Genomic DNA, 22674 nt, shown 5'->3' with positions numbered 1-22674 from the left:
GATTTAAAATCTTAGTAACTTCAAATGGATTAATCTCCAGATATGATAAAGATCATAAAATCTTTTTTATTTAGTGTCTTTATAGCTCAAATTATTTTATCACCTTCATAACGACCTCAGAGAACAGGTTCAGTCATTTCACAGAAGAAAAACACGGAAAATGACTGGCCCAAGGATGTTATTAATGTTAATGATAATACCAGATTAGAATTTGGAGAATTCATTGAGATGATTTTTCAATCAGCTCCTTTTTTTTAAACTGATGCAAAATTCAAAAGGCACTTAATACAAATGGGCACAAAAAGGAAAAGTTTTCTTTTATAAGAGACCCAGACATATTACTCACCTCTGTCACCAATTTCTTTATGTAACTTGCCTATGTAAGTACGTAAGAATTTATCCTGGGTTAATAAAGCACGCTTGTACGCATCTATGTATGCAGGCTCAACCTTTATCAATGTGCAATTGGTAGCTTGATATACACACTGTTCTGCAGCTACTCATCTTGGAGATGATTAACTTAGTGGATCTTAAATGCTGATCTTATCTCATGAGGCCCAAAATATTGCCTCTTAGTGATTTAAACTCACTAAACCTGTCTAACCTCAAGCCTACTTTCTACTTGAGGACACTTTTAAAAGAATAAGCTTCTAAAGCAGTAAGATGAACACAGATTAGGCCCAGAAGTCCCAGTCTGAGGCTGGCTTTAGCTTTTTTAATTGATCTCTCTTTTAAAGTGGAGCAAAGAGAGAATAATGAGAGGTTAAGCAGTGATATATTTTCATCATTAATGGTATTTTACACTTTTCAGTGCCTATTCACTTTGAGAAAGCTCCTGGGTAACAGTGATCTATTTCAGACAATCATTAACTTTTTAAAAGGACGATACCTAGACTATATTTACATGGAATAAAAAAACTGGAGTAGGGCCAGAGAGAACAAGAGAGGTGAAAATAAATGTCAACTTAATAGCTTAAATATCAAGTTACATTTTGCAATGAATCTAGAGAAAAAGCATACAGACTTTTGAAACAATTATTCAACTTACTTTGCAGAATACATTTGTGAGGTATAATCATTGGATGAGCGAGGGATGTAATCGGTGCATGTCATAACTGAAAGAAAGATATCACCAGGTAAAAAGTTAGAACATTCCAAAAATGAAAGGGGGAAATTTCATGTCTCACTGTATAGTCTTTCAAACTAAGGAACAGAATAAAGCTTGGACATCAGAAATTTAAAAAGACTACACAGTAGAAATACCTCACTCTTCTAATAATGAGTTTATAGAGACAGTAAAAAAATCTAGAATGTCGGCAGTATAGAAAAGAGCTGCAGGTCAGTACCAACTGATCTCTATTTTTGGCTGTGCTGTGTGGCGTGTGGGATCTTAGTTTCCCAACCAGGTATCAAACCTGGGCCCTTAGCAGCGAGAGTGTGGAATCCTAACCACTGGACCGCCAGGGAATTCCCAATACCGATTGATCTTAACCATCACCATCACTGTTCTAAAACCATAAATGAAGCAATTTCTTAAGCTCTCATCTATGCTCAAAGGTGAAGTTAAAATGCAAGATCCATGTCTAGGAAGCCACATTATACTTCTTCAGCTTATTCATTCTCTGGATGCTTACCCTATTCTGAGAAAAGGTCATAAGGATGACCTGCAGGAAGACAGATTTGGAAAAAGTATCCAATAACTATTGCTACTGCTATATATAATCAGCAGCAGAAAGATGCAAGCATGCTTTTATACTATTATTTTTTTCAGCTTTGTAATAAAGCTTTAAGTTTGGTAAAGCAGAGACAGACCTGAGGAACTGATGTAATGCTCTGATAACCCATCAAGTAAAGGGATTTTCACAGCTACTGCTCTCTTGACCTTCATGATTTCATCTAGAATAGATACTGTCATGAGGCTTAATCTTCATTATTTCATTTGGGATAAATACTATAAGTTTGACAGGTAGCAGAATCCTTTTCATTAGCAGTATTTCAGTCCATATTATAGACAGAGCTACAACACATAGAGCTTGTACCAGATTCCTAAATTGTTCAAGAACATCCTCCACTATCTAGTATAAGGGAGGTTGCTCTTGTAAATAAGGACTAAGGGTGAACCAACTAACTTTATGTCTAGCTGGGTTTTCTTTCTTTTTTTTTTTTTTTCCTAGCTGGGTTTTCTGAGTGTCTTACCCCAAAAGGAACACTGATCGAGATCAGATGTGGGGTCAATTCATGCCCAACAGTAACACAAACCATCTGCGAATGAGCTTATCATGGATATTGCCTATTGCCACTGTTCACAGTCTATGAAAATAATTCATAGCAATTTGTAGATTATACTAATCATTAATCACTTTGACAAAAATGAAGGGAATCTCAGTTAGATCTAAGGTTCTTATCGTCCATTACATAGAACAGAAGTTCATTTGATTTCTACATAATGGTTCTTTCTCTGCTGACAAGTATTTTCAAAAACCCAAATCCTTCTCCCTCTCTCATTTAATTCTAGAAAGTGAAAAGTGAAAGTGAAGTCGCTATGTTGTGTCTGACTCTTTGCGACCCCATGGACTGTAGCCTACCAGGCTCTCAGGAGCCTCTCAGTCCATGGAATTTTCCAGGCAAGAGTACTGGAGTGGGTTGCCATTTCCTTCTCCAGGGGATCTTCCCAACCCAGAGATCGAACCTGGGTCTCCTGCACTGCAGGCAGACGCTTTACTGTCTGAGCCACCAGGGAAGAGATTCGCAAAACATTCTAGGAGATCTAGGCCAATTTTTACTTTTCTAGAGAATGAATGAGCCTTAATCTTTGTGGTACTTTGGAACTATGAAAAGATTAAAAAAAGTCAAGGCATAATCTGCTTAATTATAACTTCTCTGCCCGCCCTTCTTCCCCCTCAAGCTGTGGGACAGCTGCCTTCCTACTAAATTGTAAAGCAGTATTAAGACCATTATTGTATGTGCATTAAAAACCCAAGTTTTCTGTTCCCTTGAGACACAAAATTGCATGTGAGGTGGGATAATCAAGTTTCAATGACCTATGTCAGTTATACAACAAAGTTGGATCCCAGAATAAAATTCCACAAAACGGAAATAGAACTCAAATTTCTTTAGCATTGTGTAAATAAATTTAGATGTGTTCAACTCTGCACTGGTTTAAAAAAAAAGGTAACAGCAGTGGAAAAAAGGCAAAAACCTAGAAATATACTCTGAAAGTAAAACTAACAGGAGACTCTGATGAATTTGAATTAAGGAATAAGGAAAACAGGGAATACAGGATAATTTCTAGATTTTCAGCTTGGGAAATTGGAGGGATAGTGAAAATACTTCCAAAGATGAAGAAGTTGGGGAAGAGAACAGCTTTGGTGAGGGCTAAGGGCAGGGAAGGAAAGTTATGACCAACCTAGATAGCATATTCAAAAGCAGAGACATTACTTTGCCAACAAAGGTCCGTCTAGTCAAGGCTATGGTTTTTCCTGTGGTCATGTATGAATGTGAGAGTTGGACTGTGAAGAAGGCTGAGCGCCGAAGAATTGATGCTTTTGAACTGTGGTGTTGGAGAAGACTCTTGAGAGGCCCTTGGACTGCAAGGAGATCCAACCAGTCCATTCTGAAGGAGATCAGCCCTGGGATTTCTTGGGAAGGAATGATGCTAAAGCTGAAACTCCAGTACTTTGGCCACTCATGCGAAGAGTTGACTCATTGGAAAAGATTCTGATGCTGGGAGGGATTGGGGGCAGGAGGAGAAGGGGACGACAGAGGATGAGATGGGTGGATGGCATCACTGACTCGATGGACGTGAGTCTGAGTGAACTCTGGGAGTTGGTGATGGACAGGGAGGCCTGGCGTGCTGCGATTCATGGGGTCACAAAGAGTCGGACACAAATGAGCGACTGAACTGAACTGAACTGAACTGAAGGGCAGAGAAAGCTTTTACATATTTTAAGTATGACTTTCCTTTTAGATATCTACGTGGAGATATCAAGTAGGCAGTAGGATACAAAAACAAAATTAGAGCAAGAAGTCAGACTAGGAACACAAATTTGGAATTCATTAACTACTCATCAAATATTTAAAGTAACGAAATGGGTGAGAGAATTCAGAAAGAACAGAGTGAGAGAATTCAGAAAGAACAAAGATGGTGGACTAGAACCAAACCCACTAACATTCAGAGATTAGACAGTAGAAGAAAGGCCAGCAAAGAAGAAAGGCGGGAGAAAGAGTGGTAAGAGGCAGGATACAAGCAGATAGGAATACCCACTGGAACTAGTACTTTCAGTTATTGAAAGGAACTAATGACCTTGACAAAAGCAGTTTCACTGGAAGAATGGTGACAAAGTTAAGTTTGAGAGGGATGAAGGGGGAATGGGAGGAGCAAAACAAGTGAGGGCAACTCTTTCCAGAGGTTCCAAGTGGGGTCATGGAACAACGAGGTCTGTAACTGGTGGGGAAGATGGACTTCAGGGAGGGTTTTGTTTGTGCTTTAAGATGGAAGATACTGGATCATGTATCCACAGACAGGATGGATTAAGAAGAGAAGAATAAGACAATGCAAGAATGGTATTAGGATAATCACAGTACCAAAGTCCTTGGGGTAGGTGAGAACAGACAGGATATGAAGCACAAATAAAAGGTTTTACCTTTCACAGGAACAAGAATACTATTTCCATTCTGACAAGAATAAAACAAGGTAACATGGGTACAAACACAAGTAGGGCTGAAGACTTGGTGGTGGTAGGTTAATAAGGGAACCTCCTGTCAGACAGCTTCTATTTGAGAAGAAATCATCAGTCAAATATGAAGAAAGGTGAGTAGTATGGGTGCTCTGAGAGGAAAGAAATGGTAAAAGGTAAAACTCATGAGTAAAGAGTAGTAGGGTGCCCACTTGAGGCCCTGTGAGTAAACAGTCAGCTAAGTGTATAAATTACCCAGTAATGTTCAGCTATTTAATGTAATACCTACAGAGAAGGTGGACAGTTGGATTAAATCAGGATTGGGGTTTAGCAAGGACAGTACAAGAGGCAAAATTATTGAAGGTATTAGTAAGGGAGTACTTGTAATAACTGCAGAATCCATGTAGAGTAAAAAGGGATAGGAAAAGAAGAGGGACATTATGGGTGTTGGATAGGTCATCTACTTGGACATTCAAATTACCAAAAATAATAAAGGTCTGGATGGAGAAGAAAACAAAGATCTAGTCTTTAAAGAGCAAAATGACTAGGAGTTCAGTCTGAGGTAAAAAGAAAGCTGGAGGAAGGGGCATACATATAGACTTCAACAGCACTAGTTTTTGAAGGAAAAAAAGAACTAATTTTTAAGAAGCAAGAACACTCAACTTACTTCTGGGCCCTGAAGTATATAAGGAACAGACCTTTTTCTTGGGGATGTGAAGTGAAAGTCGTTCAGTCATGTCCAACTCTTTGCATGGACTATACAGTCCATGGATCTCCAGGCCAAAATACTGGAGTGGGTAGCCTTTCCCTTTTCCAGGGGATCTTCCCAACCCAGGGATCAAACCCTGGTTTCCAGTATTGTGGGCAGATTCTTTACCCCTGAGCCACAAGGGAAGCCCAAGAATACTGGAGTGAGATATTAAAAAAAATTAGAGACTCCTTTCATTGATTAGAGCAGTTCCCATATGTATCAGAGTTACCTAGCTATCTTCTTGAAAATGCAGATTCTCATCCACAACAGGTCTTATAAATGATAATCACTGAAGATGAGGCTAGAATGCTACCTTACAAATAAGCACTCCAGGTAACTCTCAGGTATGCTACAAGTTTGAGAACTACTGGAACAGCATCTTTAAGGAAGCAATATATACAACTCAAGACATAACCATTTTTTTTTAAAGGCATACCATCTTTTATTACATGGGAATTATTTAAGGTTAAGCATCTTAAGATATATCTCCTAAACAAATGTCTTTTTATAAAGCAACATACACAAATTTATTCTTCTGAAGTGTGTGGTATAATATGAAAGGGCATAGCTATTTAATTTCAAGGAGAACTATCTGCCCTATGGAGCATACCACCATGATATTCCAAAGAAAGCTTAGATCTCCACAAGAAAAAAAAAAAGAACATTCTACAAATTTTTGGCTAAGGTTTGGTAAGCAGAGGGTGTATCTTATTGAAATGGGTCTCCCTCAGGGCCCAGTATCAATCTTGGGCTCTCAGGGGACTACTTTTCTTTCTTTTTTGGTACAGATGGATAGGTAGAATCATTTGGTTATTAGAAAGCTGGAAACACATCAAGCCATCCAGAGAAGGAGTCAGAGGCTGGCCCACAAATTTTTCTGATTTTGAGTAAAGCATTATTTATTACCTTTAGAAGAACATTCAATCTCAAAACAAAAACACAATCACCAATCCCTAGGAGTGGATCCCATGTGATTTTGCTCCTTAGCTGGTATGCAATAAGGTTTACAGGAGGGCATAAGGATGAACACACATACAAGGCAATGAAAGGATTCTGGATACTCTGAGACAAGTGAGGCAATCAGTGAAAACCAGTTATAAAAGGTCAGCATCACCTGGTCACAGGAATACGTCCATGATGCACAGAATATGGTACTTACTTTCCTCTGACATGGTAAGGTTTGAAGCAAGGCTTGAAGTTTCAGGTTTCTGATCACTGACTTCGGGGTTGCTTACTTGACTGGGAAAACCAAAATGAATACATTAGCCTCTGGTTGATCTGCTGCATTGCTAAAAGTGATTAAATCAAACCAATTTCTTCCTAAATAAGGGGCAAGGTAAATCTACTTCATGAAGTCCTTATTCTTGGTTTTTATCAGCTACCTAACAGCTAAGGCCAAGCCTAGTACCTTCAGCATTCCAGTTCTTTGTCACATCCCTAGACCATGACTGTTTTTATACCACGTGGAAATTTCATATAAGCAACAAGCAACTCAGATTTTCTCTAAAGACCACATGGTAAAAGAAAAACTCTACAGCAACCTAAAACTGCTCTCACTTTATTTCCAAAGTACCAAAGGAATGTAGGGAGATGACTAACTTCAGACAATGGTCCTCACAATCACTTGAAAAGCTTTTTCAAATTACACATGCTTACACAAGAAGGGGTTCTGAACCTGAAGATGGTGCATTACACTGCACTTCTGTTTTCCCTCAATTAAAAACAAATTTTTGTTCTTATGCCTCAAACTGAGCAAAATCTTCCTTAAAAAAACTTATAACACAAATTAAGAGAAACTGAAAAAGACTAAGTCATATAAACTAGGATGATAAATCATTATGTTAGATACTTTAATGTTGGGAAGATCCTCAGTGAGATTCTGAAATGGAGATCACCCTTTGACTTTCACAATGTTCTGCCTCTTCCTCTTACCTTACTTTCCAACTCTCCCCGTATTCCCTCAACCACTAGTATAGAACAGCGCTTAAGGGTTCAGACTCTGGAACCAGACTGCTTGAGCTCATATTGCACTTTGTCAAAACTAGCTTTATGGCTTTAGGCAAGTCACTGAACTTCTCTGTACTCCAGTTTTTGCAACAGTCAATGAGGGATAATTACAGAACCTACCTTTCAGGGCTGTTATAGGGCTTAATGAGTCAATACATGAAAAGTATTTAGAGCAAAGACTAGAAAAACACATGTAACTGTAGCCAGTACTATTATAACACAACTTCTCCCCAGTCCAGGTATCCTTCCCACATTCATGTTCCTGCAGCAAGAAATCTGCTTTGCTGTTCTACACTCTAGGAAGAAGCGGAGGACACTGTCGCAGATACTCCACATACCGGGAAAGATATGACTTTTTTAAAGACTAGAACAAAACTTTATTTTCACTTATTAAGTTAGCAAAGACAAAAAGTTTGTGACACGATGTTGGAGAAGTATGAAAAGAACTATGGTTACATATTCATGGTGGGTGAGTAACTGGAACTGGTGTTTATAAACTAATGAAGAAGTATTTTCATTGCAACATGATTTGTTACATAAAATTTTGGAAACCAATGTCCAACTGGTTAAAGAACTGGGTAAAAAATACGTAACACATCCTCATTCAAGGGAACACTATGCCATCATCAAAAATTTTTTTTCCAGTTTTTCTTTTTTTGGAAAGATAAGACTAATAAACAGTAAGAATAGTTTCTACATAGAAAAATTTAAAAAGAAATGTTACTTATTAAAAATAAGTACAAAGCACCAAAATTCTTAAAGCTCTCATATCTTTTCTGAATGAACCTTTAATATTCAAGCATAGTATCAATAAAGGTTTTTTCCCTGGTATATTCTGAATGTTCAAACAAGTTTTCCTCAGATGTAACTAATTTTAAAAAAGTAAATCTCCAGATGAAGTTTATCTTAATCTATTTACTCAAATGTCTGTACTTTCAAAATAGCACTTAATATAGTAACCAAGACATGACTTGGGAATTGAAAGGTAATTGTATCACTGTTTCCCAAAATGGCTTATTTCTTATAATTACCTGAATGATTGGTAAAAATACAGACTTCTGAGCCCCATCTTATGCCTAATTAAATAGGATTCCAAGGAGAACGGTATAAACCCAGACAAGAACTTCACATTTCTGAATATAATGACTGGTCTTCTATGTGTAAGACTAGTCTGAGTAAGTCTGGGGATCATTGTTATACCAACTGTTGAAAGACTATTTCTAGATCTTGTATTGTAGAAGGTATACTTGTATGATCTGGTGTACAACGGACAAGTTCCTAAAACCCTATGGTCCTGGATTCTTACAGCAAAATCTCCTATGTATTCAACTAAGTATCTAGAGATTAAACAGAAACAAAAGCACCAAGACAGTGAATTAACTCTAGCACTTTGTTAAATATTTGAAATTATATCTAGAAAAATTACTATCTCAAAATATGATTATCCTCAGTTATATAAAATTTTCTTAACGTGTGTATGATAGAAAAAAAAAATACTCCAAAATAAAACTTCCCTTCTCCAAAAAAAGAGCAAAAACACCCAAACTCCAAAAGTAAGCATCACAAATACCTCTTTCTCATTCAATGAAACTCTTGACAATAATGAACACAATCAACCAATGAATGGATAAACAAAACGTGGTATGGACTACTATGAGTATTATTCAGCTTTAAAAAGGAAGGAAACTCTGACACATGCTACAAATGGATAAGCCATTAAGACATCAGGCTAAATGAAACAAACAAGTCACAGAAAGACAAATAATTTATGACTGTGCTGATATAGGTTACTTAAGAGTTGTTAAAATCATAGAGACAGCCGAATGATGGTTGCCAGGAGCTAGAAGAAGGGGGAAATGGAGAGTCTGATGAATACAAAGTTTCAGTTTGGGAAGATAAAAAAAGTTCTGGAGATAGATGGTAATGATTGCCCAACAATGTGAATGTACTTAGTACCACTGGATTATACGCTTAAAAATGACTGAAATGGTGAATTTCAGGTTATTTGTATTTTATCCCAATAAAGCAGTTGCTGAAGGAGATGGAATAATAGCAGGAAAAGATGAAGCTGATAGGCTCCATTGTACAACTGGAGAGAGATGAGCAAGGGAATTAACTTCAGAGAAAAGGGATGCAGAGAATATTAGAAGCAGTGAAGCAGTTAAGGGGGTAGATTCGGTGATAAGACAAGTAAGGCAGTTCCTATCCACTTCTGATTTCTCTTTGGAGTAGGGCGTCAGATCCCCAGCTGAGTAAATGGAAGGGGAAGGGTGAGGAGACGCAGCAGATAGAGGGAAGAAGGGAGGGAGGGAGGCAGGAAGAAAGGCAGGCAGGCTGAGAGGCAGGGAAGAAAGGAGAGAAGGAATGAAGGAAGGTAAGGAGGAAAGAGAAGCAATTTTACCACTGTGAAATAAACCAGGAAGGGTGACTGGATCACCAAGAATGTTTAAGTGCCCACTGAGATGTAATCATGACTGGAAACTGAGACCCGTGAGCAGTTTTGTGTTTTCCTATCAGTGTTCAGATGTTTGGGAATAAGGATGAAACTAGGGTTTTTAAACACTAGGGTTAGGCTAGGGAAGGATGACAGGGAAAAGGGAGAGAAAGTTATGAATGTTTGTAAGAAATTGATTAAAGTAATAGATCTTATCTTTTGAGCAGCACAGGAAGATATGGAAGTCTTTTTTGAGGGAAGGGTCAATGCCTGACAGTGAAAATATGATAGTTCATTGTCATTATAAGTGGAAGTGTAGAGTAAGACACAGGGCTAGTGTGACAATAGAATAAATGAGCTGGAATGCTACTGTGTGAGGTGCAAGATTAGGATTCTTGAAATTAAGATGTTAGTGTGGTATTGGTTCATCTGGCTGGTAGACAAACAACAGGAGGTAAGAACTGTGGACAACTGAAAATCATGGTGCTGTGGAAGCCAGAGTATGACATGCAAAGAAGCTGCCTCTTTTCTGTAAGGGGAGCAGAGCTAATGATTAAGGTGTTCCATGTCCATTTGGTAATTAAGGATTAACTCCTTGGATTTTTTTAATTTCTATTTTTCCTATTATGTATACGTAACTGAAGAATATTCACCATTGTGTCTCCTTCACATCACAGGATCTGAGTGATAACGTGAGATTGGTACATTATGCTGAATAAATAATGAATAAAAAAGGAGAAAAATTCAGCACTTAAGTGTTTCAAGGACAAACTTTATTTTAAGGACAAAGTTTCAGAGGATAATTTTCACCTTAAATCAAATAATTTCAAAACATAAAAACTGATGCTGAAAACCAAAATGAGGGTAAGTCAATCCAAATCATGTCCACATACTGGTCAGCAGGTAAAAACAAATTATAAGTAGGTCATTAAAAAGAAATTCAACTTTGTATACCTTAAAGTTTGCTCTCCTGATTCCTGCATCTTGGCTTTCTTCACCTATAAAATAAATATACAAAAGCATCAATGTCATGATCTGTTTTTAAAATCATCTAGCTACTCAAATGGCAGCCTCAGATTAACTAATAAATTACAGGGTAACTTTCCTTTTGTCTTGCTTAGACTTAGATTTATTTCATTAACCCCTGATATATTTTAAAGATGGACTCGTTTTTCACATGGGGCTCTCTTTTTTCTTTTTAATGAAAACAATGTCTTCTAAACTCAAGGTAAAATAAATGGTTTACCAGGATTTTTACTCAACACAGAATGTTTACTAGGATAAGGTATCCAAACTTGAAATCAAACTGCTTACTTTAAAATTTTAACAGACACATAAATATATTTTCAAACAGTAAGTATGGTAATTTTGCAATCATCTAACCATTTATTTAATAGAAATATCTTTATATTTATATTACTTACATACCAAAAATAAAAATAAATTCCTATCAGGTTACTAGTAATTTTAAAAATATGCTTCACACTATTCTGGTTTTTTTCCCCATATTCTCATCTTCTCTAAATCCTTCTAAGATAAAAGTATTTCCATTGAAACAGTTTAAGAAGTCACAAATAGAAGATCTATGGTTAACATTACTAATGGTTTTCCCTGTTGTTGTTGTTTTAAATATTACAAAGAATCTGATTTTAGAGTTTTTGAATTAGAATAACTAGTTACAGAAGTAAGCTTAGTGTGCTTAGCCATACAAATTATGAATACTTAAAAAGTATTTCAAGTTCGCAAAGTACAAAGAGTACTGCCAACCCACTACAAGGAGTTAGGTATGCACAGAGGCAGAAACTCTGCTGAACAATTTATTTTTTTAGGCATGCAGAATCTCAGTTTCCCAACGAAGGACTGAACCTGTGCCCCCTGCATTTGGAGTCTTAACCGCCGGACTACCAGGGCAGTCCCTGCTAATAAACAATTTTAAACAAACATATTAGGTGGGAATATAGCTATTATATATGATTAAATTTAAAATTTCAAAGTAAATAATAAATACAACATAAATCCCAGGTCCATTCAATTTCTCATGGACATGTATTCTTCATGAGAAAACATGACAAAATAAATAGAACCAAATACTCTTGGATCCTTGCTTATGGCGTATCAACTGACATTATATAATGCTGCCTTAACTTTCATAGGTGCCAATAAAGATAAAATTAATAAGGGGTATTAAAAAAATCCTCTAAGTTTACAAACAAACACAAAAGTATATGAAGAAAAGGAAACAAAGACAAAACCTTTGAGGTAGATAAACCCTTAGTAAACATGATATTAAATTAAAAAGCCATAAAGGAGAAAATAGGTTGATTTTACAAAAATTCAAAACTTTCATATGATAAAAGATACCATACACCAACCAGGAGGTAAAGCGATTACAGGACGGTATATACTGTGACAAAAAAATTTAACTGTATTACAAATACATGACATAACCTCAATGAAAGGTATGGGAGAAAAATGCACTCATGTAATAATGCTGGAAAACTGTTTTGACTGGAAACTGCAAGGCTTAAGACAAGAAAAATTCAACTTAATACAGGCTCTTATAAGAAAATGTGCTGTCCTTCCCACCTGAAGATGACAGTATTTACATAATGCCAGATAATAAAGTAATTTTCCAATAGTGGTGATGAATTTATGCTTAGCTCACCCAAAGACTCTCTTTGCAATCAAAGAAATGAAGTTAAAACAGTCTATGGTTTACAAACAGTAACCTATACAAAGAAAACTAGAGCAATGAAGAATCTAATTTATCAGTCTTCATTTTATTAGAGCCACAGTGTAACAAATTTAGCTAGAAAACTCTCAAAAAAAAAAAAAAAAAAAAAAGCCCTGGAGCGAAATTTTAAAATATATTCATAATGGCCTTTCAAGGAAGAACTATGCTTTTTCATTTTTTATCTAATACATTGCGAGCTCAGTACAGTGCTGCTGCTGCTGCTAAGTCGCTTCAGCCGTGTCCGACTCTGTGTGACCCCATAGATAGCAGCCCACCAGGCTCCCCGGTCCCTGGGATTCTCCAGGCAAGAACACTGGAGTGGGTTGCCATTTCCTTCTCCCTCAGTAGAGTACATACACACAAATAGAAACAGAGAAAATGAACCTAAAGACATGTCTACCAAACAAAGAAGTCAGGGGGTGGAAAATGTGCTCCCAGCTAATTCTGTACCTTTCATGACCCACTGCTGGCCTTGATTTAGGCAATTCCGTCCTCCTGTAAGTCAGGGATAGGAAATATGGTACCTTGGCATAGAGGAATTAAACTAACTCAAAGGATACAGATTTCATTGGATTACAAAAGGATGGGTTCAAATAATACAATCCAGAAATGGACAAAAAGTAAAACAGTGCAACTACTTTGGAAAACAGTCTAGCAGTTTCTCAAACAGTTAAACATAAAGCTGCCATATAATCCAGCCATTCCATTTCTGACTATATAACCAAAGAGAAATGAAAACATATATCCACACAAAGGCCTGGACATGAATGTTTGTATCAGCATTATTCAAAATAGCAAAAAAGGGGAAACCCAGTGTCCATGAAGAGATGAATGGATAAACACAATAATGACAAACAAAAATGATGAATGATAAAATAAATCCATATAATGAAACATTCAGCAATAAAAGGGAATGAGGTATCAATACTTGTGCACGCTAACACAGATAAACTTTGAAAAGATTATGCTAAGTGAAAGGAGCCAGTCACAAAGGACCACATACTATATAACCTCCATTTATATGAAATACTCACAAAAGGTCAACAGGAAAAGTAAATTAGTAGTTGCCTAGGATTGGGGCGAGGGCAGAATTGAGGGGTGACTGTTAATGGGTACAGTTTCTTTTTGGAGTGATGAAAATGTTCTAAGATCAACTCTGGTGACAGCTGAAAAACTCTGAATATACTACAAACCATCCAATTGGATACTTTAAAATGGATGTGAATTATATCTCAATAAATAGAGCTGTCATTTAACAAATGACATAATCTTATGGGCATGGTATAACTAAAGGTTACTAAAGGAAGATACACTGACAAATTCATGAATCAGAGTTCTATTTGCGTCTCTGCTTAAAAACAACAAAATCATGCTTTAAATATAGCAGAGCAAAGGAATACAAATAACAACATATGAATTCAGAATATACAGGTTCAAGGCTCAGTTCTGCGAGTTAATTCACTGTGTGTCTACCTCTCTGAAAATAAAACATGACTATCTACTTCAAGAAAGCTGAGCGTAGAAGAATTGATGCTTTTGAACTGTGGTGTTGGAGAAGACTCTTGAAGAGTCCCTTGGACTGCAAGGAGATGCAACCAGTCCATTCTAAAGGAGATCAGGCCTGGGATTTCTTTGGAAGGAATGATGTTAAAGCTGAAACTCCAGTACTTTGGCCACCTCATGCGAAGAGTTGACCCAATGGAAAAGACTGATGCTGGGAGGGATTGGGGGCAGAAGGAGAAGGGGATGACAGAGGATGAGATGGCTGGATGGCATCACCGACTCGATGGACATGAGTTTGAGTGAACTCCGGGAGTTGGTGATGGACAGGGAGGCCTGGCATGCTGCGATTCATGGGGTTGCAAAGAGTCGGACACGACTGAGTGACTGAACTGAACTGATCTACTTCAAAGACCTGCTTTGAAAATGAAACTGGTGAAAGGGAGTGAATAGGGAGAGAAAGAATGAGTGAGCAGTTTATGAAAAGACAAACTGATATACAACTGTTATATTAAGAAATACCACTTTTTAGATAAGAAAATTACATTATGAATCTCAAATGTCACTCCAGAATTATTCTGAGATGCCTTACAAGTATATAATTATTATGCTTCTTAAGTTTTAACAAGAGGCTAAGTCATACTAGAGCTTGATAAACTGTAATCTTGGGAATAATAAATCCAACAGAAGTCTGCATGAAGTCTTAAAAAGGAAGACGTCTGTGTCAGAATTTATCCACCACTGTCCAACAAAGCATATCATTCTCTTTACTAGAAAGTAATACTGTATGTTCTAGTAGGGGAAAGAGTTTGATCATAACCTAGATGAAATTACACACACACACACAAATTTAATATTATTTTCTTTGATCACACTTACCAACGGGCAGTGGCAACATTAGTCGCTCAGCTGTGTTTGACTCTGCAAGCCCATGGACTGCAGCCTGCCAGGGCTCTCTATCCATGGAATTCTTCAGGTGAGAATACTGGAGTGGGTTGCCATTCCCTTCTCCAGGGGATCTTCCCAACCCAGGGATCAAACCCAGGTCTCCTCCATTTCAGGCAGATTTTTTTATCAGCTGAACCACCAGGGAAGCCCGTACCAATAGTCACCTAATTATTAATTTGACTTCCAGAACTTGATATAAGGAAATCAGCATATAGGGGGTGAGAACAAGCATTCCAAATGACTAGAAAGGTAAATACCTGTGGCAGAGACAACTGCCTGTTCCACCACTGCATATGGAGCATGACTTGCAATGGGAGGCAAGAAATTCGTCTTTTTAAGTTCACAGGCTACCAGTTCAAAAGAGGTCACAACTGGATCTAGTAGAAACTAGTGAGCATCAGATCCTGGACTTGATCTGGATGCAGCAATGGATGGAATTTGGGGCTGTTTCTCTTAAGAGAAATGAATAGGGAAAGGAGTTACATATTGTTTTTTACATCAGAAAATCAAACAGGTGAACCAAAGAAAAGATTATGGTAGATTCACATAAAAACATTCACTAGTCTTTTTCCTCTCCCTGGTTACACAGGATGCTACAGACTGAATGTCTGTATTACGCCCCCCCAAACCAATTCATATTTTGAAATTTTATCCCAAATATGATAAAATGTGCAAGTGGGGCTTTTGGGGTGATAAGATTATGAGGGTGGAGCCCTCACGAATACGATTAGTGCCCTTATAAAGGAGACCTCCTTTGCTATACAGCAAAAATATAGGAGTCTATGAGCCAGGAAGCAGGCCCTTACCAGACACCAAATCACTTATATGTTTGGAATCTAAAACATGATACAAATCAATTTATCTATGAAATAGAAACAGACCCACAAACATAGAGAACTGACTTGTGGTTGCCAAGGGAGAGTAGAGTGGGAGAGGGGTGGATTGGGAGTTGGTGATTAGCAGATGCAAAGTATTATATATATGTATAACTGAATCACTTTGCAGTACACCAGAAACTAACACCAACCACACCTCAATAAACTAAAATTAAAAAAAAATCATGACTTTATCATTATCAACTTGGGACAGGACCATTCTTTCCACTGAAGCTTTAGAACTGAACTGAACTGAACAGTCTGTGAAAATTTTCAATATCTGACATTAACTCTTCTTATCCTAGTTATTTTTAACAGTTAATACATGTTCTACATTTTCTGTATTTGTCTATTTCACACCCATTAATCACAGGGCCAAACTAAGAGCCAAAGTTGCTTACATCTCCCCTGCAATTCAGAGCCTATATTTTGAACCATATTCTGAACTATATTCCCCTGCTCTAAATAAACCCAGGGCCAGATACCTAGTGATAGTTTCTGTACCTCAAACCTCCAATCCTAAATAAACAATTACCCTGCCTTACCTTGCCTGTTCAGTTTAGTTCAGTTCAGTCGCTCAGTTGTGTCCGACTCTTTGGGACCCTTTGAATCACAGCACGCCAGGCCTCCCTGTCCATCACCAACTCCCGGAGTTCTCCCAAACTCGTGTCCGTCGAGTCAGTGATGCCATCCAGCCATCTCATCCTCTGTCGTCCCCTTTTCCTCCTGCCCCTAATCCCTCCCAGAATCCAGGTCTTTCCAATGAGTCAATTCTTCGCATGAGGTGGCCAAAGTATTGGAGTTTCAGCTTCAGCATCAGTCCTTCCAATGAACACCCACGACTGATCTCCTTTAGGATGGACTGGCTGAATCTCCTTGGAGTCCAAGGGACTCTCAAGAGTCTTCTCCAACATCACAGTTCAAAAGCATCAATTCTTCGGCGCTCAGCTTTCTTCACAGTCCAACTCTCACATCCATACATGACCAATGGAAAAACCACAGCCTTGACTAGATGGACCTTTGTTGGCAAAGCAATGTCTCTGCTTTTCAATATGCTATCTAGATTGGTCATAACTTTCCTTCCAAGTAGTAAGCGTCTTTTAATTTCATGGCTGCAATCACCATCTGCAGTGATTTTGGAGCCCAAAAAAATAAAGTCTGACACTGTTTTCACTGTTTCCCCATCTATTTCCCATGAAGTGATGGGACTGGATGCCATGATCTTAGTTTTCTGAATGTTGAGCTTTAAGCCAACTTTTTCACTTTCCACTTTCACGTTCATCAAGAGGCTTTTGAGTTCCTCTTCACTTTCTGCCATAAGGGTGGTGTCATCTGCATATCTGAGGTGATTGATATTTCTCCCGGCAATCTTGATTCCAGCTTGTGCTTCTTCCAGCCCAGCATTTCTCATGATGTACTCTGCATATTAAGTTAAATAAGTAGGATGACAATATACAAGCCTTGATGTACTCCTTTTCCTATTTGGAACCAGTCTGTTGTTCCATGTCCAGTTCTAACTGTTGCTTCCTGACCTGCATACAAATTTCTCAAGAGGCAGGTCAGGTGGTCTGGTATTCCCATCTCTTGAAGAATTTTCCACAGTTTATTGTGATCCACACAGTCAAAGGCTTTGGCATAGTCAATAAAGCAGAAATAGATGTTTTTCTGGAACTCTCTTGCTTTTTCCATGATTCAGCGGATGTTGGCAATTTGATCTCTGGTTCCTCTGCCTTTTCTAAAACCAGCTTGAATATCAGGAAGTTCACGGTTCACATATTGCTGAAGCCTGGCTTGGAGAATTTTGAGCATTACTTTACTAGCATGTGAGATGAGTGCAATTGTGCAGTAGTTTGAGCATTCTTTGGCATTGCCTTTCTTTGGGACTGGAATGAAAACTGACCTTTTCCAGTCCTGTGGCCACTGCTGAGTTTTCCGCATTTGCTGACATATTGAGTGCAGCACATTCACAGCATCATCTTTCAGGATCTGAAATAGCTCAACTGGAATTCCATCACCTCCACTAGCTTTGTTCATAGTGATGCTTTCTAAGGCCCACCTGACTTCACATTTCAGGATGTCTGGCTCTAGGTGAGTGATCACATCATCGTGATTATCTGGGTCGTGAAGGTCTTTTTTGTACCTTGCCTGTAGAAGCCTCAATTACGAGTGTGGCCTATGCATTCCCCTACGATACATTCTAGGATTGCTCTATGCGTCTCTGCCTCCTGAATGACACTGGTGCTCTCCCTGGGACCCTTTGTGGCATGCTATGTCTCTTATTTCTAAGAGAATTATAACAGTAAACTTTTCTCTCAATGGCACTGATCTCTTTGTGTTGTCACTCAGTCACCTTCATAAATTAAGACCCAGGTGCAAACCAATTAAAAAAAAAAAAGATGTCCCATGACAATCACCATCTACAGTCAGCAGAAAATTTTTATTTTTTTTAATTAAAAAAAAATTTTTTTGGCTGCGCCATGTGGCTTGTTGAGATCTTAGTCTCAGGTATCACACCCATGCCCCTGTTCGTGGAAGTGGAAATTCCCAGCCACTGGACCACCAGGAATTTCCAGAAAATCTGCTTTTAAACCACTTTAATTTCTCACCTCTCTCTGAAATAACAATCAGGTTTTGCACGTCATGTTATAGAAACTAAATAGAACGACAAGGAGATGAAGCAGAGGGGGAAAAATGACTCACCAACAGGTCAGCTTCATAATTCTCACTATCTTAAATAGGTAAGGAGCAACTAACAATACTCATTTCAGCAGGATGTCAACATTTACATAAGCCTTTTGAAACTATGACTAGACGTTTGTCTTACAATCTTCCTTGGTACATTCAGTGTCTCTAACTCAGCTATTTGTTCTCACACTGTATATCTTTGAAACATTGCTGAGGATGATTTTTAACCCTACCATTTCCCTGATTATTAATGTTCCACCAGGGATAGGGGAATGACATTTTAAATGTTTCAAAAGGTCATTTTACCAACTGCTTAGGTCTTCCTAGCTTTATACTTAAATGAGGGGACTAAAAGAGTAATAGCAAAAGAATCACTGATATGCATGTCTGAACATAAAGTAAAATACTTAAAATATATTAGAGGACTTTATCATTTAAATGGAAGCAGGTGACCATCTTTCGTTGATGTAAAGAATACATCTAGAACATGAAAAACATACTCTGTTATCTTCTTTCAACATTCAAAGTTTTTTAGGCTGGACTTTTACTGAGAGGTAAAAATGTACCACTCACTATTCTCTTAAAATGCAAGAGGCTTATTCAGGAGAGCAAATTGAATCAGTATTTATCTTATTTCAGAAAAAGAAGCTCAAGTAAAAGGAAAAGATTCTTTAACAAAAAAGTATTTTAAGAGAATGATTACTATGTCTTCCTTTTTTAAATGCTATGGGTTAAAAAAGAAAAAAAAAACCACTTAAAAAGACCAAAAGAAAAAAAAAAGAAACCATGGTAAGGCAATAAATCTGTAGCACCCAAGTACATTTAAAATTAATTTATGTTAAATATTTAAAAGAAATTAAGAATTCAACTTATTCTCGAGGGTCTTATCAATTTTAAAGAATTAGCCAGTGGTCAAATTATATTTTCTTGAAGAAACTATTACTACTTAAAAAAATTTAGTCAGGGAAATTTAGGCAAAAATAAAACTAGATTTTCCAGCAGAAATGGTATATACTGTTTGGTAAATGTCCTCTTTTATTTTCTAAAAACTTTAAGAATAGCACTGCTTTAAAAATGACAACAATTAATTTTCTATTAGAGCACAGCCGATCAACAATGCTGTGATAGTTTCACGTGGACAACAAAGGGACTCAGCCATACATATAGACACATCCATTCCTCCCCAAAGTCCCCTCCCATCTAACACTGAGCACAGTTCCCTGAGTTATACAGCAGAACCTTGCTGGTTATCCATTTTAAATATAACAGTGTACACATGTCCATCCCAAATCCCTAACTATCCCTTCACCCCATCCTTCACTACAGGCAACCATAAGACTGCGAGTCTGTTTTATTTTATAAATAAGTTCATTTGTATCATTCCTTTTTAAATTTTACATGTAAGGGATGTCGGGGCTTCCAAGGTGGTGCTAGTGGTAAAGAATTCACCTGCCAAAGCAGGAGACATAAGAGATGTGGGTTCGATCTCTGGGTTGGGAAGATCCCCTAGAGGAGAACAGGACAACTCCATGCCAGTATTCTTGTGTGGAGAATCCCATGGACAGAGGAGCCTGATAGGCTACAGTCTGTAGGGTCCCAAAGAGTCAGACATGACTGAAGCAACAGTCATGTTTTAGCAGCAGCAGCAAAAAGGATGTCATGATATTTCTCCTTTGTCCAACTTACTTCACTCAATTTGACAATCTCTAGGTCCATCCATTGCTGCAAATTAGCCACTGCTTTTTTAAAATGGCATTTCTAAATACAATACTTATTTTGTAAAGCTGAATTTTCTAAGCAGACTCTTTGGCATTGTCAGCAAAATATAAATTTAAGTACAGTTTTCTTAGAAGAATATTATTAAGGAGTCCTTTCATCAATTTTATTTCTAACTTAGAATCTGTAGTATAACTGAATAATATTTAAAGTTTCTTAAAATTAGCCTTTCTACAATAAACTTTAAATTGTTAAAGGAAATACTTACTGGTTGCTCTGGTAAATCTTGCTCTTCTTCCATCAGGACCACTATTTCTTTATTACGCTTTTGTGACTGGATTGCAAGTATCCCCCAGCAGTCTTCACAATCTGTTTAAAAAAGAACAGGGATTCAACACTTTATGTACTCTTAGAGCATTATCATTGAGGCCATCAGAGAATAATTTTTAAAATATTTTGCTACCTCAATCTTTCTACGTGAGCTCTAATCTCAAATCTGCACGTGGCTTTTCAAAATTGACATGCTGCACCAAGTCAGGTAGGTTTACCTGACTTTATAATACCTTGCAAAAGCCAACACGTGGAACCACTTCTGCTGTACTTAAAACACGGTTACTATAGTGCCCAAGGCATTAAACACTGTAACAGCCATGTAAATGAACTAAGACACAATTTTTTAAAAATTTGGGTTATATTAAAAATTTTAAACATTAGCCGAGCCAGTCAATAACTTACGATAACATCCAGCCTGCTTTAACATGGACTATTTACATAACTGCTAACACACACAGGATCACTTTAAATAGTAGGTAAACTGAAACATCGAGTAAATACTTTCACAACCAACTATCTGCATATATGTAATTAACACAAAGGAAACTTTTGGATCTATTTTAATAATGCAAATAAATAAAGTGAAATATTGAATCACAGAATTAAGGAAAATAAAAATGAAAGCTAGGATCCATTTTATCCTGAAATAACGAGCTCCACTAAATTTACCACTTAGTCAATTATTAAAGCAAAACCTTTACTTTCTCAGCCTCTGCTCTTCCTGTTCGGATTTCCAAACTAGAGGAGAAAAACAGGACTCTAAGCCCCACATTTACTGGTGAAAAAAAAGAAAGAAAGTGAAAGTGGCTCAGTTGTATCTGACTCTTTGTGACCGCATGGACTATACTGTCTATGAAATTCTCCAGGCCAGAATCCTGGAGTGGGTAGCCTTTCCCTTCTCCAGGGGACCTTCCTGACCCAGGTATCAAACGGGGTCCCCTGCACTGCATGCGGATTCTTTACCAGCTGAGCTACCAGGGAAGCCCACACTTACTGGTAAGAACACGTTTTTGTGTCCTGCTGCCAGAAGAACAGAAAGATGTTAGAAAGCAAAATAATTATAAAAACTAAAAACTCCTCATTTCTATTTAACAAAAATGAGAATAGTACTTCTCCAAAACACATGATTATTTTTGCTTCTAATTAAGGTCACACCTGTTTTCACTTTTTACCAACCACTCTAACCAACTTAACATACAAAGCTAAATAGAGTAGAGAATCTTATTGCAGATGTAATGAATAAAAAGGGAACTGAAAAACTTCAATTGTGCCAATTTACCACCACTCCACTTCTACTGCTCTATCCTGGTACAATACAACATACTTTAGGGGCACACTCCAGAATGGGGAAAGGAGAAAAAACACGTGTAAGGGATACAATCAGATGCACAACTGTCCAGCTCTGACACAGCTTTCCTCCCTGCCCTGATCTAAAATGTCAAAAGAAAAAAAAAGTTTGAAGGTCAGAAGCACTTGATGCTCAATGTACTCACGTGTAGCTCATCCACAGAGCCTCAAAAGCTAAGTTCTCAAACTACATGACGCAGATAACTAGTGCTGCAGAATTACAGTGCGCAATAACTAAAGCTCACAGGAGCTATCTTCCCTGCACTTGTTTTGCTCTACTCAGGAGAGCATAACCAACGTGACGTGAAACTGATTCACAATTATGAAAGATGAAACGTTTTAATGTTTTACCAGCTTATATCTGATTTAGTTTTAAAATGAAGTGTCTTATCTCTATGGGATTTTTACAGAGCCAATGTACACAATATACATATATGACTTTATCCCGAAACAGGAAAATAGAACCAAATCATTAGAGAAATGTAATGCCTTTAAATACCTTATTTGTTAAAATTTTGTGTGACCAGCTCTCACCTAAACAAAAAGTGATAATATTCTATGTCTTACTTAATTGAAGGCTGTAACGACTGACTCTCTAATCAGTAGATTCTCAGCAAAGGAGAGTAAAGGGATATTCTTTCTCTTGGAGGAAGGGTTATAAATCTACT

General features: G+C 37.5%; 1 protein-coding gene across 7 annotated transcripts in view; it reads right to left on the bottom strand.

Annotated features, from left to right (window-relative positions):
* Window positions 1-22674, bottom strand: part of EYA3 (EYA transcriptional coactivator and phosphatase 3) — a 93716-nt gene that overhangs the window by 50416 nt on the left and 20626 nt on the right. For 5 of the 7 annotated variants that reach the window (XM_055573975.1, XM_055573971.1, XM_055573972.1 and 2 more), the window contains 4 exons: window positions 20595-20695; window positions 10823-10866; window positions 6587-6666; window positions 1049-1115 (listed from right to left, as the gene is read on the bottom strand). In XM_055573975.1, the coding sequence (XP_055429950.1) occupies window positions 1049-1115; window positions 6587-6666; window positions 10823-10866; window positions 20595-20627 (224 nt within the window). In that variant the 5' untranslated portion in view covers window positions 20628-20695. Of the gene's footprint in view, window positions 1-1048; window positions 1116-6586; window positions 6667-10822; window positions 10867-20594; window positions 20696-20789; window positions 20813-21360; window positions 21511-22674 lie in introns of those variants that run through there. The other 2 variants (XM_055573973.1, XM_055573974.1) reach the window with 2 other exon arrangements.

This window comes from Bubalus kerabau, chromosome 3, assembly GCF_029407905.1.
Source record: "Bubalus kerabau isolate K-KA32 ecotype Philippines breed swamp buffalo chromosome 3, PCC_UOA_SB_1v2, whole genome shotgun sequence".
NCBI lineage: Eukaryota > Metazoa > Chordata > Mammalia > Artiodactyla > Bovidae > Bubalus > Bubalus kerabau.
The sequence above is the reverse complement of the archived record's forward strand: the minus strand, read 5'-3'. Positions and strand labels throughout refer to the sequence as shown.